Source organism: Gossypium raimondii, chromosome 4, assembly GCF_025698545.1.
Source record: "Gossypium raimondii isolate GPD5lz chromosome 4, ASM2569854v1, whole genome shotgun sequence".
In the NCBI taxonomy this organism is placed as follows: Eukaryota; Viridiplantae; Streptophyta; class Magnoliopsida; order Malvales; family Malvaceae; genus Gossypium; species Gossypium raimondii.
In genome coordinates, this window is record NC_068568.1 from 48,092,845 (window position 1) to 48,112,454 (window position 19,610).

Sequence of the window (19,610 nt, forward strand, 5' to 3'; positions counted from 1 at the left end):
TTGTATCGATAGATGGGTTCCTAAGTATCAATAGAAGTCTAGAAGGATTATTGGGATGGTCAGTGACTTGGTTCTATCAATACTTGTGTGACCATTTATTGGTAGAAGTCTCCCAAAATTGTAAAATTTGTTTTAAATCAAGGTTTTTCAGAGGAATTTTGTTATTTAAGTTACTAAATGGTTTAAAAATAATGTCAAGAGCTTTTTATCAATTAATTGCAAATTCGACTTTATTATATCAAAACATTTAAAAAATTAGGTCTCGACAAATATTGCTATATATTAAAATTTTAAAAATATTTTGCAAAAAAAAATCTACGTGGCAAGATGTGATTTGTGGAATTTTTATTAATAGTAGTAACATTTTGGGTAAAATAAATAACATAGTATAATTTAAAGATGATAGATCTATTTATACTAGGTGTAAAATTTAAGTGATTTTACACTATTCGTAATTTTTATATTATTGATATTTTAACAATCCAATTATTGTATTTATTAATATATTTGTACTTTTCACGCATTTAAAAATTTAAACCGATCGATATATTTGTCATGTTGATATAAAATATTATTTATATTAATATATATTTAACTATTGAAAGTTTTTTTACATAAAATGAATAGTTAAAATTTTAATTTATTAATTTATACTAAATTTAACATGCATAATTTATATAAATAAAGTACAAAATACGTCGGTTGAATTATTAAAATATTGATAGACTAAAAACTTATAAAATAATGTAAAATTACTTAATTTTAGTAAGTGAATGCTTTCTATTAATTATATAAAACTAGCCAAAGTGATTTAGGGATTACTTAAATTCAAAATCTGAAATGTTTTCCCAAATAAAAACCAAACAATCCTCTCCCTCTTCCTTCTCCTGTCCCTAACCCAAGCCGTCACTTGCAAGTTTCCGAAGGAGCAAACCAGAGGCCAGGAAATTAATCAAGGTAAATTTTCAAACCTTAAACTTAACGATTTTCTCGAGTGTTTTGTGTTAGCTTTACGATTTTTTGTGCATTTATTTGGAAAGTCTTTTTCCTTTCTTCTATAATCATTTTCCTCCTACCATCGTCCATCTCTTCTCTCTCTTGTCCCTGCAAATCAGTTTCTTTTCCTTCTCTTCTCATCTCAGTTCTCATCTACCTCCGTACGCTGTGTTTTTATCTGACCCGTCCCGTGTCGACAGGGTACTGTACCCCAAATTGCCAAGTACGGGTAAGAAATCTATTGTGTTTTCATTATAATCAAATTTCCCTTTACCTTCAATTTGTACCTAAGTTCTTCAGCAAAAGGCTAACTTTTGTTATTGTTGTTTATTGGATTCTTTTGTCAATATGAAAGCTGATGTTACTTGATTTATAGAAAAAAAAATGAAAGAAATTGTTAAGCCACAAGAGCTTGCATATGGGCAATAAATTTATAATCATTTAGTTACAATAAAAAAAACATAGGAGTTTACTTGGAGAAGTGAATTTTCTTTTAAATTTTTTATTTTAGCCAAAGAAAAATTTGGGTTTTAGCTTATCTAAACATAGAGAGAGAATTTTATATGGGTTTTAGCTAAGGTTTTGAAAATTGAATCGGCCGGTTGAATCGTGAACCCGATTGGGTAATCGGTCTAGACAATAGCAAAAAATAGGCTCAAAATGAATGTGGCATCTCACCTATTGAATTCAACGATTGAGTTGGGTGTGGGGTGTTATACAATTGACAATTCAAGAATCAAGCAAAATCGGGGTTGTAAATCGGAAAATTGGTAAAAAAACCCAATCGGACCAGTCTTTGGAAATTTTGGGCTCCTTGAGGTTGGGTCAAATTGGAACAATGGTTCAATTGGCCCAACAATACAAAACCCTAGTTCTTTCAAAGAATTCAACCCCAAGTAGATAAAAAGAAAATTAAAAATAAATGAAATAAATAATTAAAGAAACCTATTAACCCTAGACCCATCCCCACCTAGGTAATCACCACTCTCTTCACTCATCCATTCGTCCTCTTTGGCTCTCTCAGCCTCCATCCAATCTTCCTCCATTCGGCCTTCAACCTCTACATTTGATTTTGTTCTTAGCCGCCTTTAACCATCAACTTCTTTTGTTGTTCCTGTTGAAAAATGAGAGTATAAAAGATGGGAGGAGGCTAGGCGACAGCGGACAAATGAGAAATTGAAAGTGGGAGTTAATGATGATAAGATTTTTTAGGTTTTCTTATTTTATTTTGGTTATGGGCCTAAAATAGATGGGATGATTTATAAATTAGAACTTTAAAAGTCTGGTCCAAAATTTATTTCTTGTTTTATTTTTAAGTGTTTTTTAATAATAATTATTTTGTATTATTAAATAGTAAACTGATTGGATTGGTGGTCGGACTGGTTGAATTGATCAGACTGAAAATCGGTGGTTTGACCATCAGTTCTGTTTTGAAAACCTTGGTTTTAGCTTCATCTAAACATAAACAACAAACTAATTAGAGATGACTTCATCTAAACTTAATCAACAAACTAATTAAGAGAGAATTTTATTTGGGAGTGAGTGGTAAGAACAAATGATCTTGACATTTTATATACTCAAATTGTGTTTAATTTTTTTATCATGCTTATTTGAGAAAATGATAAAATTTTAACATTTTAAATACACAAAGCATCATATATATAGGTCAACAAAATTTGTTCTTCAAATTTTCTCCAAATTAGAAGTATAGGTTTAAATTGTATCAATTGAAAATTAGTGGTACATTTCGGCCAACCACCTAAGTATATTGGTAAATATTTAGTTTATTCCCAATCTGAAAGGATTTCAATCTTTTCTTGCTATATTATTCCTAGTGGTCTCTTTCATAGACTTGTTATTATGGAAAGCTTATATCACCTTTCTTGTTCAAAAAGTTATAGATATATCTATGGAAGTTCCCACTAATTGTTGAAGTATTTGTTGTGTAGCTTCATGCTCTTGAAATTGCTGCAATGGATCTCCATAACCTTCCATTTAAAGTTGGTCAACTAGTCGAGACGAGATCTTTTTTGCAAGGGTATCGTGGTGCATGGTTTAGGTGCAAGGTATATTATTATGCAATATAAACATGTGTTTTTTATTCTTAAAAATTTATGTGTCATTGCATGTTGGTTTGAGGAAAATAGCTTTGAAACATTGAATTTTGAACTAAGATGCAACAAATTCTTCGAAGATGATAAAAAAGAATGGTTATGCTTGATAGGAGCTTTATGAGTCTTAATGGATTTTAGACTTGGTAATCATGTTCATGACGCATTCATGTTATTTTTTTTCATGTCATAATCGTGGTTTATATTATGTATTAACATTAGGAAAGGAAAGGAAATAAACGGAAAGTAAAAAAGGAAGATTAATGGAAGGTAATGATTACATATTATATTATGTGGATGTTTAAAATTAATAAATGAAAGGAAGATAAAGTAATTCTAACAATATTTGTTTGACTAAACTGTAGAAAAGAAACAAAATGATTTATTATCATAATTTTTACAATTAAAACCTTTTTTAAAAAAATATATATAGAAGATGAAAAGTAAAAAAGACATTTTCATTTTTTTTTTGCTTTCCTTGAGTTTGGGTAAATAAAATGGAGCATTTTAAAGGAAAACAAGGTGTCTGTGATGTATTAACTTTTGCATCATGTTATGTTTTAGATTTTAATTATTTTTTATTTTTTCATGTTTTGTATTATATTGCCTTGTTTAATCGATTTTCGGAAAAGCTTTTATCCTTTGATTTTATACAAATAACTTTTTACATGGCTTATAGGAATTAGAATGAAGAAATAAAAGTTCACTATATTCTAAATTTAATTGCATGAATAAGTAGCCTTTTATATACGAAAATTAAGAAAATTCCACCTAAAATCTCTCTTTCACCTATTATTTAATCTATCAAATCCCTTCAATTTAGGCTATCAAATTTGTAAAGTGCAGCCTTAAGATTGGGTTTTACAACAAGAGAGCACTTAAGAGGAGGTAAGGGATTCGGGAGAATGCTAGAAGCTTTATTGTTCAAATGCTAAGCTATGTACAAATGAAGAGGGGTGTTTCCTCTATATAGGTCAGCTCCTTTGATCCTATGATCAATATTGTGTCTCTAGAATGTTCTACACAAGTCTATACAATTTTATATAAGGCTAGCTCTTCTAGAACTTTCGGAACATTTTACTTGGTTTCACAGGGTTTCGGTCTTTAACTCTAAATTTCAGACTCCCTCGAGGCTTCTTACATGTTATATAGTTAGTTGGCATATTTTGAGAGCCTCTAGATTCTTCTTTTCGAAAGTGCATTGTTTTGGGCCTATAACACTGAAAAGAGCCTCCCTAGGTCTTTTGCGGCCTTTGTTTGCACCTGGAGGGGTCTTCGTCTACTTGGGTGGCTTGCCTTGCACCTTTGGGTGCCTTGCTCATGTGTGAACCGTGACACTTATCCTTTTTTTTCTAGTATGTTCGAGTTTGCGACAATGGTCACATCAAGGCATATTTTCTTTTGCTTTGCATCATAGACTAAATTGATTCCTCAAGTAGGAAGGGTCGAACTCTTAGGCATAGTTGATACCATAGTCCTTAGCGTGAGCTTTTTTCTACTCTCCTCCCTTTGACTTCAAAAAGTCTCTTGGAAGGATGGAAGGAGCTTGGTTCTCAAAATTCTCCCCCTTACTTTACCAAGTGACTTGTCCAATCCTACTAGGGACTTAAAGATTCCTTCTCTATGGTTTTCTCAAGCATATCTAATTTTTACTAATTATGGTTAAAGAGTGTTATAATATTGAGTTACATTTAACTCACCTTATAAATCATGAAGGGTAGCTTTAATATTAAACAACTAGGTAGTATTTTTGATGTGGTTTAGGTGAGAAATTAATAGCACTTAAAGAATTAAGGCGAATAGGGAAAGAGATGAAGCTCTAGAAAAATTAGGGTTATAAAAAACCTTTAGTTCTTCCTTGCAAGTAAAGTTACTATCCTTTCTTGCAAATAAAGTTTTATTCTAGCCATAGGTTTAAAACCTAAAGATAGCTAATAACCTTAAACGTCTATAATATATCTAATACTTACAATAAAATATTTTCAAATAAAACTGATAATAAAATATTATAATAAAAATAAAAGCTCTTGCATTAAGTTTCATTGTCAGAATATGTTTTCTTAGCAGTTGTCCAAATTGTAGGTAGTATTGTAAAAAAGAAAAATGTGCCCAATCTCAATATCCATGATGTTGATCAATTAGGATATAACTATATTATTTTTTGATCTCTAAATTTTGAAACGTTGATAATTTTATCTTTGGGGGGATGACAACAATAGTGAGGTAATCATCTTTACCTTTGCCCGAGATAAACATCATTACTAACTTGGTCCATTGTGGATAGTTTTGGCCATTCGGTTTGTGACAAGTAATGAGCATGATTCAACCCTTTGATCCGCCAGTACTCAAAGCTTCTTAACAAGACATGGTTTTTGAAATATGGCTTGATTCTTATGCCATGAGGGTTTGAATCATGCCATTGTTTTAGATAGATAAACAAAGGCCGAATGTGGTTGAGATCTGAACAAAAAAAAAAAAAACCCAAATGGCATTTATACCTTGGTAGAAATATTATGAAGAATTCATGTAGAATTCTAAGAGGAATTAGAATGAAGAAATAGAAGTTCTCTATATTTTGAATTTTACATCATGAATAATCAGCCTTCTATACACAAAAAGTAAGCTATAATTCAACCTAAAATCTCTCTTAAGTGTTGATTAGCCATACATAGTCTCTTATAATGCAATCTATCAAGTACCTTCAATTTAGCCTATTAAATGCTAAGAACCTTTTAAAATAATCTCAGATTTCCACATGGATAATGGCCTGTATTGGCTTGATATAATGTTTGGATTGAATCTAGGTGAAGGGACCAAGAGCGAGTTTTAGGAGGATAGAGAATGGAAGAATAGAAAAAAAAGGGAAGTGATTATTTTTGAAAAAAGAAGAGTTTTTCCCCTTAACTTTGGGCCACATCATCATGCCATGTTATTTGTTATGTTGACAAAAAAAAAAATCAAAGAGAGTTGGTTGTAACAGAAGGCAATGTTTTGTTTGAAATTAGTGTTTGGATACAAATTAGAAGATAATGGTTTGTTTGGGTACTAAAATGCAATGATTGGATTGGAGTAAATGAAGAGAAAGAAAATTAAAAAAGAGAACCTTTGTCATTTTTGATAATTTTATTAATTTTTATTAAGCAAGAGAAATAAAAGGAAGTTGAGTATCTCTTGCTTTCCTTGAAACATTGATTTTTATTTACCTCAATTTTTGGAAAAGGAAAGTAAAATCTATTTTAAAATGTAAAATGGTAAAATTTTAGTAAGTGTTTCTTAATGAGTTTTCCATTAATTCTAATGTTACACAAAACAATACAAAATTTTTAATAGTTTGTGTAGTTGAATAATTTTTGTGTAATTGAGTTAAATAAAAATTACAAGATTTGTAATAATTTATATAATTGGATAATGTTTTATGTTGTAATTATACAAAACATTACGAATGTTGTAATAGTTTATGTTATTGGGTAGTGTTTTGCATAATTACCTAAAATATTACAAAATTGCGTAATTGTATAGTTACACAAAACCTAGAAGTTGTAAAAGATTGTTTGGTTAGGTAATGTGGTGTTAGTTGGAGGTGATTGAAAGCTTTTTTAAAAGCTCACCTTAGAAGTTCTTTGTAAAATGTCTTTCTTATCCTTTTAAGCTTTTACATAAATTAGTTTAGGTAAAGGTTATAATCGGAAAAATCTTAAAGTTATTTCATTTCTTTTCCAAGTGTTTAACCAAACAAAGGTTGTGTAAATTCCTTTATTTTCTTTTACTAATTTTAAACATCCAAAATCTATAACTTATTTACTTAGACTTTCTTTCTTGCAAGTAAAGTTTTATTCTAACCTTTAGTTTAAACCCAAAAATAACTAATAACCTTAGTCATTTATGATATATCTAAAATAAATATTATAAAATAAAATTGATATAATAAAATATTATAATAAAAATAAAAGCTTGTATTCTCTTTGGCTTAGAAAACTTCACTTTGGTGAAAAAATTTCACTACCTCAACGTAACTTTCTCATTCAGATCTTTGCAACTCTTCTTCCACTGTCTAAGAACTTTCACTAGTTGTTTTGTTATTTTTTTCTGCAAAAATCTCTTATATCTATAACCCACTTAAACCAAGCTTCTTTAACATAAATCACATCTTTAATGGTCTTTGTTTTAGCCTTAGGAAGTTGCATATCATTTAAATTTTCAACATCATTTATTGTGCTGTTACTTAGAATCAAATAATCCTTATTGATTAGTGGTTAGCATAAAACCACGTAGAGGAAAAAGAAAACTTGCTAAGATTCTCGTGAAAGATTTTTGCATTAATTTTATCAAAGAGCTCAGAAGTGTCATCGCAACCCATGAGCATTAATCTTTTCAAGGAGCTTAGAAGTGTCATCCCAACCTTTCAGGAAACAAGAGTAGCTCCATAAAAGCAAATATGTTTAATTTTAACCTCCACCATACCTAAATCAATATGAGAACCTAACCATGCTTCAAGTGAATGTCTTGTAGATGCAATGTGCTTCGTATGTTCAAAATCAATTCTATTACACTCAGTAAGTGCAACTCGGTTATCTTTCTTGGAATCCAACTTCTACTTTGTGGATTGCCTTTCAAATTGTCAAACTCAGATTCAATACTACAATGAGCTTTTGCAACACACTCCAAAAATATCTTTGCCATTGGAAAAGTTAGCCAAGAGATGTGAATAGTTGGAGCAACTTTTGGAGGTTTAGAAAACATATCAGCATTGATGGGTGTGCTCATCAAAATAAGAAGCAAGTTTGAATGTCTAGGGAGACGGTCATGCAAAATTATTAATTGAAAGTCCTCATATGCCTCTTTGGCCAAGACTCTTTCGTCAAGCATTCTTACTTTTTTTTAGTTCAATATTTGAATTCTTTCCCTTCAAAATCTGTTTCAATGTTGAAATCGAATTAACTCTTTTTACTTTAGAACCATCACTCGACATTGTGTCCCTTAAGATATCTTAGAGATTTTCAACTTGCCTCCAATCCTCCCCTTCTTTTGAAGGTGTGTCTATCATTGTATGAACAACCAAAGACTCTAAACTGGATGCATATCAATTGTTTCACTTTCCTAATGATATTCATCATAGATAGGTTCCAACATATTATCATCTTACTTTTCAACATGCATCTTTCTATAAGTTAACAACTTCAACATTGATCCCACCCTCGTTTAATTCAAGGACAGGCTCTAATCTCTCCATTCCTCCTTGTACCACAAGGTTTGCTGTCCAACATAAATAAGGCTTTGTTCCTCACCAAAATTAGATTTATCAACGAGACTACCTTTTGGTATGACCAACTGGTGGTTAGCACTTGAAATCTCCATTAAGGTTCCCTTTTGTTCCTACTGTAGCTAAGCATAACTGCACGCCATAAATCTTCAATCGCTCTTCGTGGTGCAACCAATTGTTTTTTTTTTAAATCTTGATTTCCTCCTCAAACTTTTATGCATCCAACCACGACTTAAAAGCACACCGTAATATAAACTTAGGTTCTGATAACCAAAAGTGATGTGGTTTAGGTGAGAAAACAATAAAACAGAAAGAATTAGGGTTGAACAATTTAGTAAGAAAGATGAAACTTTAGAGAACTTAGGGTTATAGAACACCTCTAGTTTTTCTATTAATTCAAAGAAAATAGTGGTTCGAAAGCCTACAACTTGTTTATATAGATTTTCTTTCTTGCAAGTAAACTTAATATGCTTTCTTGCAAATAAAGTTTTATTTTAACCTTAGCTTTAAATACTTAAAATAAATATTATAAAAATAAGATTGACATATAATATCCCGATAAAATAAAATTCTTGTGTGACCAATTAAATATGATAAAAAGTATTTTAGTACTTCAACCAAATTCCAACCAAAAAAGGAGAAAAGAAATCAATTGTTAATTAGATAACATGAGCAAATATAAAACTCCGCAATATTATGATAATAAAATTTGCAACATGTTTGGAAAACAAGTGCATGAAAAAAAAGAAAAGAAAAGTACGTGTGCATTAGCAAGTGCAAATTTTAGAGTTGGAGAGTTAAATCTAAGGAAATTGAAACTAGGGTGATAAAAGAGTGAAAAGTTAAAAAAGAAGAAACGACATTGGCGGTGAAGTTGATCGGGCTACCAATCATAAGGAACATGAAGATTTGGGTGTAGGGTATGACATTGCTCTTTTGGAATGCGACATTTGACATTATTTGTTTAAATTTTGAGCTAGGATGTAATGATGGTAGGAGATGCATCTTTGGGGAAAAAAGATTAAGTGTTACCATAGGATGTAGTGTAAGGTTTTTTGCAAAGAGATGGGGGAGAAAGATACATGAAGACTAAATGACACAGTTGAAATTAGAAAAACAACATTTTAGTATGAAGTTCATTGAAGAAGTGGCCTTAAATAGTGCATGATAAGGTAAAGTAAAGCTTGTATTTTATTAAGATGTTTTAAGCCATGTAGTTGGTTGTTCAATGGTATTTTATAAACAAGCTAACAATTGTTTGCAAGTTTCTTGCAATGATAATCAACTCAAAGTTGAAGGATTAGGTGACTAGATCTAATGAGGTGTAAAATCTTACATTACATTCATAATCTAAAATTTGTGACAAACTGACCTCATTTTTAATGATTTTGATCCATTTTTCTCTTAATAGTAAAAACAAATGAATCAAACTTTTTTGTTCTTTGATATATTTTCTCAAGTAACGTTCCAATTGTGTTTATTTATTAATTATTATAAGTGCATTTTGTGCATTATTATTAGGGCAAACTTTACCTATAGTCACATAACTATTAGCGTGTTTTTGTTTTAATCGTAAAAAGTGAAAAATTCTCAATTTTGTCTCCAATGTTATGGAAAATGATTTTTTTACTCACTCTTTAAGTGTGTAACAGAATGTTGCCATGGCATTCCTTTATCTAATGTAGATGTTTTTTTTTTCCACATTGTCAAACTAGGTGGCTTTCTAATTTCCACCTAATATACATTTTTTTCATTTTTAAATTTTTTACTACCTTCTAACCCTAACCATGTTTTGGAATCTCTCTTCATTGGCCAAATATCAAAAAACTTTCTAGCAAATTCATTTTTCATCTTCTAATTCTATTCTAGTTCTCTTTTTTTTTTCTCTCTTTCCTTGTCAACCTTGGCTTTCCAATTGTCATTTTTTCTTCAGCCATTGGCTGCTTTGAATCTACATCAGTTCCTTTATCCTCTATTGTTATTTCAATAGTTTCCATCTCGAAAGAGGCATTGCTCTCATTCTCCACCCCATTCATTAGATTATTATCACCCACCAAAAGTGAAAGCTCTTTAATATCACCATAATTACCAGTCATTGCATTGCATTCTTGCTTTGCATCATGGATGAAAGTCTTTTATTGGCTGCATATAGGATCCTTTCATTCGTATTCAATTGTATTCTCTTCCCGAATAGAACATGTATTTTTGGTTTATTTTTCAGTTTTATTGCATTTTGTCTATTATGTTAACTTTCAATTAGTTAATTATTATGACAAGTGAGTTATTATTATTCTTTTATCGTAAGTTGAGGAAACTTGACATTTTGTCTATTAGTTTATTGTTTTATGGATTTATTACATTTTGTTTATTGTATCAACTTAATTTTTAATTAATTATTATTAGGGTGTACTACATTAGTAGTCACTCAATTATAAAAAGTTATAAAATGATCACCCAACGATTTTAAATTTTTGGGTGTTTTCATTTTTATGTTAGTTAGCTAGTGACTAAAAATGACAAAATTGAATAGTCGGGTGATCAAAAAGGAAATTTACTAATACTTATCAATTGAGTCTTAGCTCGATTGACATAGGTATTTATTACCAATGCAGGAGAACGTGGGTTCGAGTGCGCTGAAGCGCATTATCTTCCTATTTATGGGTTGGTAAGGGGCTATGGGTAGTTCTAGGCATTGTGTCAAAAATAGCAGATATGATCAGAGTCTATAATGAGATTGTTCAAAAAAATTTAAAAAAGAAAAGGAAATTTACTAACATTTTGGTAACTATTTTGTAACTTTCATAGTTGGATGATCAAAAAAGAAAAAAAAGTTAGTTGGGTGGCCTCTACTGTACTTTACCCTTAATATTTTTATTATAAATTGAGAAAATATTACATTTTGTTCATATTTTCATAGTCACCTTTCACTCTTTGTATAATTTGATAGCTTTTCTAGTACTTATTTGTGATTAAGGATCATTTAGTAAAAAGTGCTATGAGGTTATCTTATATCCTCTCAACCAAATAAAATAAATTTACATTCAAACTAATTGAATCAAACAATAAGATTTAAGATTACCACTAATGTTCTATATGTTTAGTCGCTTTTCACTCTTGGCATAACTTAATAGCTTTTTAATCTCGATTGAGATGATGAATTAGTAAAAAGTGCTACAAGGTTATCTTATACTCTCAACCGTCAAAAAAGAAAAAATCACATTACTAATAATGTACTTAAGTAACCTAAATAGGGTTAATCCTATTACTAGAAGTAGTCTAATATTTTCTGATCTAAATGCCTTGTGTTATTGTATTGGAAAATAATACCATCCTTACAAATGTGCATGATTACTTATAAAGTTTAAAATAGTCTCATCTTTATACTTGCACATATTGAAATGTTGCCTTGAGCTTTACAAGGGTCAATGAGACACAACTCGGTCACTTATTTATGTCATCATAAGTATTTTGCTCTAGTCGATTCACATGTTCTTCGATTTTCCTTTCTTTTCTTTAAACTATTCTTCTTTTCCCCATGTTTGCTTTGTGGCACTTTTTCTATTATTTATCTAAGCCTTGGATTCTCATATAATTTCTTGTGTTTGTAGTTTTACATTTTGTATGTTCTTGTTTAGTATGTAAGACTCCCATGTGATGATTGCTTTCAAAATATGCTTAAAATTGATAATCATATTGAGAAATGAATATGTACTTGAAAGAGAAATGGTTAATTAATATTCTGGAAATTGAACTTTTTGAAATGTTAATTTTAAGCCATCAAACTTTTATGTGTAATTTTAGAAAGAATGTGTTGTTGAGTCGATTAAGACTTTATAGTTTGAATGTTTTCTTCCTTCAAATTTTTAAAGTTATTCTTAGTATTTATTTAATTTTCAAATGAGATAACAATTTGCTTGTTGTTTATATTTGTGTTTTTTTAGATAAAGGAAATTGGTCTGAGGAACAAGGAACTAGGACATGCCTTGGAATATATTGATTTTCCAGATGAGAGTAAGTACTCTCTATCTAGCTAAGCCATTGTTTTAGAATTCCACTCAATATAATTTCATAAGAGGTCAATAATAAAAGTAGGGAAAAAAATATTTGTTCCTTGACCTAATGGTCAAGTGAACAGGTATCAGGAGGCAGACACTTGCATGCTATATGAATTACAAAACTCCCTCCAAAAGTGATTTTTTTAAAGAAAACAAAATCAATACATTCAAGAAGGAATTTGCCTAAAAATTCAAAGTTCCATATATATATATATCAGTTTGCACAAAATAACCTTATTGTGAGAAATTAAATTGTGTTGCTTTTGATAAAATTTCAAAATTTCGTTAATGTATTCCATTTACAGAAATACGTTGGACAAAGTTATATCAAAAGTCTCGTAAACCAAAGGATAATAAGCGATACTTGATGGTGCGCCCTTGCTTTCCTTCTGTTTACCATGAAAGTCAGATGCCTGACGTCAATACAATTTCAGAGACGGTTGTTATAGTCAATGATTCTTGGAAGGTGGGTGATTTGGTAGATTGGTGGACTGATAATTGCTTTTGGACTGGGACGATAATTGAAAAGTTGGACGATGAAAATTTTAAGGTAATATCTTTTTATCTATGATTTTTCTAATAGAGCGGAGTTCTCAATATATCTTGTTCTTGCATTTTATTTCAAAAGCCATTTGGAAGAGGCATCTATATTTGTTTCCTGTAACTGTAGGCCCTTATCATATAAGTTGTGGTACAATTATAGTTGGATGAGATATATTCTTAAATGCCTATTTGTCGTTTCTACTCTACCTAGTATCCACACCTCTTATGTCGCATGTCCAAACATCCTTTGAAGTTAGTATTAGGTGGTTTAAATCTCAATTGAATATTATTCTCCTATAAGATACCATTTTTCTTATGCATTAGTTCGTAATGTTTTTGAGAAATAATGTGATTATATATCCCATCTATCTATAGTAGGTGTTCTCAAGTGCCTATCCATATGAACAGTTTATTTAGCATGTTACTCTCCTTTCAATTTAAACACTTTTCTCATTGAGAATTACATCTGGTGGTTGCTTCTGTTCTAATGTTCTTGGTTTCACTTGTTTGCACAGATTGAGTTGCCACCTCCTCCTAAGGGTGAAGGGTGTTTATATGATGTTTCTTGCAAAGACTTGCGTCCATCACTGGATTGGTCTGTGGATGAGGGCTGGAAGCTGCCCAAGGTTACTGCCTCACACTCTTTCTCTTGCATTTTATCTAATCTAATCTAGGCTATTTCCTGGCTTAGTATTTGTGTTGATTTTGTTCGACACCCAATATCTGTTGATGCAATGAAGTATAACAAATTGATATTAGAACAATCTAAAAACTGAGTTTGACATGATAGAAAATAATGAAAACGGAGTTAGAGAACTTAGTAAGTTATAGATTTGTATGCACTTCTCAATTTTCACTGTAATTTGACCCATGACCTTTGGTATTCTTTTTATGAAGTTTCTTCAACTTGGACAATAGGTATTCTTTATATCTGGAATTTAGAAAGCAGTTCTTTGGTGCAATATGTCTCTTCACCTGTGGATCTACTTTATCCAATTATGTCTAAAGCAATATGTGTTAACAGGAAAGTGGTTATTGTATCCTTAAATGCTTATCAATTTTTTCCGATCTGGTTGTTGTAGGGGGGTAAATATCATCTTTATTGTGCTCGAATAGTTAAGCCTGTTTATCAAGGTAAGAGTGCATCTAAACATTGTTTTGGCTGCTCAGTGCTTTGACTTATGATGATGTGTATGCATGAAAAGAATGTTCTGTTTTCATTCTGATTTATCTGTGTCAGACTTATGGCAAGCTTAACTTAGCCTTATTGCAAACTTGAAAGTTGCCTTGGCATATATTTTCAATTGATAGAAGAGAATATTTCTTCTAAGTTTTGAAACTAATTTATATTTTTATGTATTAAACATGTTACCTTCTATATAATTGTATTTTGTTAAGAGTCATTACACGCGCGCGCGCACACGTATGAACAAACAATAGTTCCTAATTTATCAAAATGATAACCCTATTCAAGGATTTCATATAACTTCAATAGAATGCATATCTAGAAAAGGAGTAACTGACTATATAGTTATAATTATTTAAATGTTATTAGAATTATTCTTTAATGTAAAGATTTTATTTATGTTTATCATATGATGTCATTTTTATAAGCTTTTTGTTTGACATAATACATGTTTATTGCACATGTTATCCCTCGTTTCTAATCTATCGTGACTCTTCCGTGGCTGCATTAAAACTTTCTTTCAATGTTTTGATTACTTCCAAACCTAGTAAAAACACATGAAAGGTCAAAAATGGTTTTCTATCAATATTTTTTGTTGCACATTTGCATTTCCTTGCATGAGTTTGGTGCTTGCTCTCATTGATCTTTCACTTTTGATCTCTTTTTAATCTTTTTGTTTTGATTAGGTCCAATCTCGTTGGTTTAACTTCAAGTATATTACTTTTACATAAAATCCCTTCTAGTCTCTGGCTTGGTTGTATGGTTATTATATCAAACTATAGAAGAAGCTCTATGTAGTTGTTAAGGCTCTGGCCTATAGATCATTCACATCGGTTGCTTTGACTCTATAGTTTTCTTGAACAACTCGTGCCTAGCACTCGTCCCAACATATGGATGTGGGGACATGACATCTAAGGATCCTGCAAATACATGGAAATTTTAAAAAAAATTCAACCATGTGTTAGATGCATCCATGTTCGACATCATACATGACATCATAACGAAGTGTAGTTCTTTGTGCTTGTTGACACACTAGTCTCACCTCTTAATTTTTGTTTGGTCAACATTTTTGTCATTCTATTGCACATCAAAATCATAGTATATTAAGACTTCTTTTGTAGGGGGAAAAGTAGTGCTTCCTGGATCTTCTTATTCCTTGTGTGTTGACTTTTTCTTAGTATCATGGTCTTAGAAAGGAGCCATGAATCCCACATTAGTTGTGTACTAGTGTTGGCATGGAAATATAAGTGTTCAAACCATTTTTGACCAGTGAAGCACCTTTTGGACAATTGTAAGGCTAAATTAATCAAAATGGATAATACCTTGTATGTTGGTGTGAATTGCAACATTTGGTATCAGAGCTAACTTTGGGGATAATAGTGATGTGTCACTAAAGATAGTGGGCCTTTATTGGAGTTTGGGAGGATGTCATGGTCCTAGTAAGGAGCCATGAATCCCACATAGGTTGTTTACTAGAGTTGGTTTTACGATATCAATGTGTGCCTTTTGTGGAGAAAATTGTTAGATCCATGGGTCAAAGTGGACAATACCTTGCAAGTTGGTGTGGATTGTGACATTTGGTACTAGAGTTAACCTTAAGGGCACTAGTGATTTCCACTAAGGACAACGAGCCTTTATTGGATTGCAGGAGGATGTCATGGTCCTTGATAGAAGCCATGAGTTCCACATCAGTTGTGTACTAAAGTTGGTCTTATGATATAAATCTTCACACCACCTCAACTTGTGAGGCACCTTTTGTAGACAAAACCATTAGGTCCAATGGACCAAAAGGATAATACCTTTTAAGTTGGTCTGGACTGTCACAATTATCTTGTACACTTACATAGAAAATGGTGGTTGCAGGGGACTCCTCAAACTTGATAGATTGCATTGTTAGTGAGAGGGAAAAGGATGTTCAATCAACAGAGAAAACATCAACCAAGCATAAGGGTTCTTTATCTTCTCATATTTCAACTGGCTCTTATAAAGGAAAGCAATCGGTGAAGAAATCTTTGAATGAAAAACATACGAACATTACAAAGAAAACCGTAGGCCTTGATGTTGTGGATCATGTCCCTAAAAAGAGAAATTGCTCATATGGTGTTTCAAGTCCACATATTCAAGATGCCTCAACACAAGTGCCAGGGATGGTGGACAAATATGATGATAGTGGGTTAAAGAAGATTAAAACCGATGGAAGCGTTTGCTTGAATTCCACTTACTCTGATACAATAGAAGCTGCAATTTTGGATTTGGAGGAACTTGTTTGTCGGGTTAAATGGCTTAAACGCATCTTAGATTTCGGAACGCCATTATCAAATACTTTGACGTCTTCTTGGAAGTTCATAGAACATCGTGAATCATCTATACCAAAATGAGTGCATATGCAGAAGGTTAGTTTGCATGATTAATAATTGTTGAGTATTTGCCTATAATTTGATTAAGTTGGTTTATGCCTAGATCTTGAGCATTGTTGCTGCAATTTAGTGTTGAGATTTATTTAGTAAGGCTTATGGAGATAATTCCTCTTTTAATGTATCTAGCACCTGCATTCAACACATGCTTGTATATAGGGTATGAGATTATGATTTTCCTCGTGTGTGAAAAATATTAAATATACCTATGTAGGATGCAGTCTTGTTTTCGACATTTTTCTGAGTCCACGTGTAGGTGTATGTTGCTCTGTTTTTCATTTTTCTTGAAGTATCTGTGTTCAACATTTATGTTGGGACACATATTCGGAGATGAGTATGGAGATATGATCCTTTGAATGCATTGAAAAACTTTTAAAAGAAAATCGAACTCATACATGTTGGACACATATCTGTATCCGGCACTCACACCGGAATCCAAGCAACATAGATTTTGATACATATGAATGTTGAGAGAAAGTGGACACATAGTCTACCATTTTGGGGTGAAGTACAAAAATGAATCCCATGAATAATGAGTTTATTTTGCTGCTGACGTATAATCAGCCTGTAACCTGTCGTTGTTTGCCTTGTGTATTAAGGCTATTTTTTTGTTCTATCTTGCATGAAGGTAGTAGTTGTTATTCCAATTTTTATACGAAGAATTTACTGCTGTCAATTCTATATTGCCTTACAAAGATTGCTAATTATTTCTCTAGATCAGAAATTCTCATCGTTTTACATTTTTCTTTGTTTTTGTTGCAAAGATTGGTGGATGTAATGGCCATTCGAATCCGAAGGAGCAGCTTGACTTGGATTTACAAATTTGCCGGTACTTCAGAAATCTTCTTATAGAGTTGACTGTTTTTGGTTTTGTATAGGAAAGAGTAACTGCATCCAAGGCTTGGTTTGGCCATATAGTTTTGGCCAATCTTGCTTTCAAGTTAATGGTCAACAACATCCCAACCTCTGTTGGTTGTGAATAGAAAATACATGGTTTTGACTTTTAGGTCCCTAGAAAGAAGCAAAATTTCAACATATCAGGTCGGATTTTCCTCCATTAGTTTTTAATCCATCCTGTCTATAAGTCATTTGCTTTGATTATGTATATCTTTTCTTTTTTCAAAGTAAGCATGATAGCTGGTTAATTGTGACAACTTCCTTTATTATTTTGAATTACAAAGGATCAAATTACTAGATAATATCTATACTTTTTTGAACTCAAACCAATTTGTTTTTATGACAGTAAGGCTTTTTTTTCAAATGAAATGCTGATTTATGTTAAAAGTTTATTTGAGTATAAATAAAATACTAAAAGGTTTTTTGGATATAAATTAAATACTTGGGGCTTATTATTTGAGTAAAAATAAAATTAGGTGTAATGAAAATAGAAAATAAAGTGGTTAAGATTTATATTCCTATTAATTATTTAATCCAATAAAAAATTATCCCTTTGAATGCAGAAAAGAACTATCAATCTAGATTAACTATCTACGCTAGTGTGATATTGTGAGGGTTTGAAAAAGTTCATCTTTCGGCTTCACAAGCACTACCATGAGGTTTGCCATCGAATTTCCAAAGTTTTTGGATTGATATCTCCAAGGCTAAAATCATGATACGGTGAATTTGAGATTTAATACCAACGTTTTCTGAAGAACAATATGTACAAGTCCTATAGAACAATTCTAAACATGTTGCATTGAGACAGATGCACACCTAAAATGGACGTACGAGTGGATGAAGGAGATGGTACTCAAACATGCAATAACGTAAACTTTAAATTTCAGATAAATAGACCTATAAAACAATTCTAAGGAAATGCAAGGAAGAGAAGTTTTTCAATCCTTTTATCTAACAAAGTAAACATGTTTTATTTCTCCACGAGTGTATTGTATACAATTGAATTAGTATGTGTTACGACAGGTGTTGCTCAATCTCATGCAGATGTGGGAGCAACACCAATGACGGATAAGAGAGCTGTTAGGTTTGGTGGAGAGAAGGATAGGCAGGTATGATATCCTATTTCGACAAGTTTTACTGAGTACTCGGTAAAATCTTTTTTTCTTATCCTACTTTATTCGATATGTACTTCGTTGATCTAGGTACTTTTTATATAATAAAGCACAACTGATTTCTTTTCCAAGAAACAATTGTTTTGGAAAATATCTTTTCCTTTGAAAATAACAATAAATTATAAAGTATCTTTTTTTTTTTTAAGTAAACGCATGCTGGTAACGTCGCGAGTCTACTTTGGTCCCTTTTTGTGTATGTTTCATTATCATAACTCTCTTAGTTGGTGGTCATGACTTCAGTTGTAATTTAATCCTTACAATGCATCTTTTGCTCCCATTAAGTCTTATATAATCTTACAATCTTATTTAGATATTAAAAACGTATATTAACATTTAAGTTACTAAAAGTCACTTTTATTACTTAAAACACCTAAAAACTCAAACTAAGACTAAAATGACTCCTATTTTTTTTGCTTAAAACATTCTAAAATATGTGCAAAGAAATAATAACTAAACACATCTAATTGTGGCAAATCAATATCTCCTTATAGAAAGGAGTATATCACATTTGGCAATAATTCCTAATATTCCTCTTAGATTTAAATTTCCATTAAAAGATAGTCTTGAATAAATGGAAGAATTAATCCCAATTTCAGCGTTACTACAATTGAAACTTTGACTATCAGCAAAGTTCTTTCTCTTTGGAAAAGTTCTGTGAGATTTTTCTGTTTGAAATCTTCTGGGTGAATCATGTAAAGGTTGAGATTTTACGTTGCAGTTGAGATTTCAACATAGACAATGTGATGTGACCGTGGGCTCAAGTGTTATATCAAATTCTAATAGACCTTTGAAGGATGGTCATAGGCCGAGTTTTCAAAATCCATTAGCTCAAGGAACGCAAAAGGTTTTGTTAAATCCCTTACAAGTGCCTGTTGGGCTTATTACAAGCGCTCGAGCTAAAAGTTTCAAGGAAGCCCTTAATGGGTTGATGTGTGGGTTTTGGAGCCAAGTCCAAGATAGTTACGTTCAAGATGGG

The 19,610-nt window shown here is 31.4% G+C and overlaps 1 protein-coding gene across 5 annotated transcripts; it reads left to right on the forward strand.

Annotated features, from left to right (window-relative positions):
* The first annotated feature begins 812 nt into the window (after nucleotides 1-812).
* LOC105779203 (uncharacterized) lies at nucleotides 813-17,764 on the forward strand. 5 transcript variants are annotated; one of them, XM_012602969.2, is made up of 9 exons: nucleotides 813-957; nucleotides 1,143-1,225; nucleotides 2,946-3,062; nucleotides 12,309-12,378; nucleotides 12,728-12,972; nucleotides 13,481-13,591; nucleotides 14,048-14,099; nucleotides 16,015-16,544; nucleotides 17,330-17,764. In XM_012602969.2, the coding sequence occupies exons 3-8, from the start codon at nucleotides 2,970-2,972 to the stop codon at nucleotides 16,527-16,529; spliced, it is 1,086 nt and encodes a 361-aa protein (XP_012458423.1). In that variant the 5' UTR covers nucleotides 813-957; nucleotides 1,143-1,225; nucleotides 2,946-2,969; the 3' UTR covers nucleotides 16,530-16,544; nucleotides 17,330-17,764. The 5 variants fall into 5 exon arrangements, with proteins under 5 accessions (XP_012458423.1, XP_012458421.1, XP_052485734.1 ...); XM_012602970.2 differs by having other exon boundaries at nucleotides 815-957; nucleotides 1,116-1,225; XM_012602968.2 differs by having other exon boundaries at nucleotides 819-957; nucleotides 1,197-1,225.
* The last annotated feature ends 1,846 nt before the right edge of the window (nucleotides 17,765-19,610 follow it).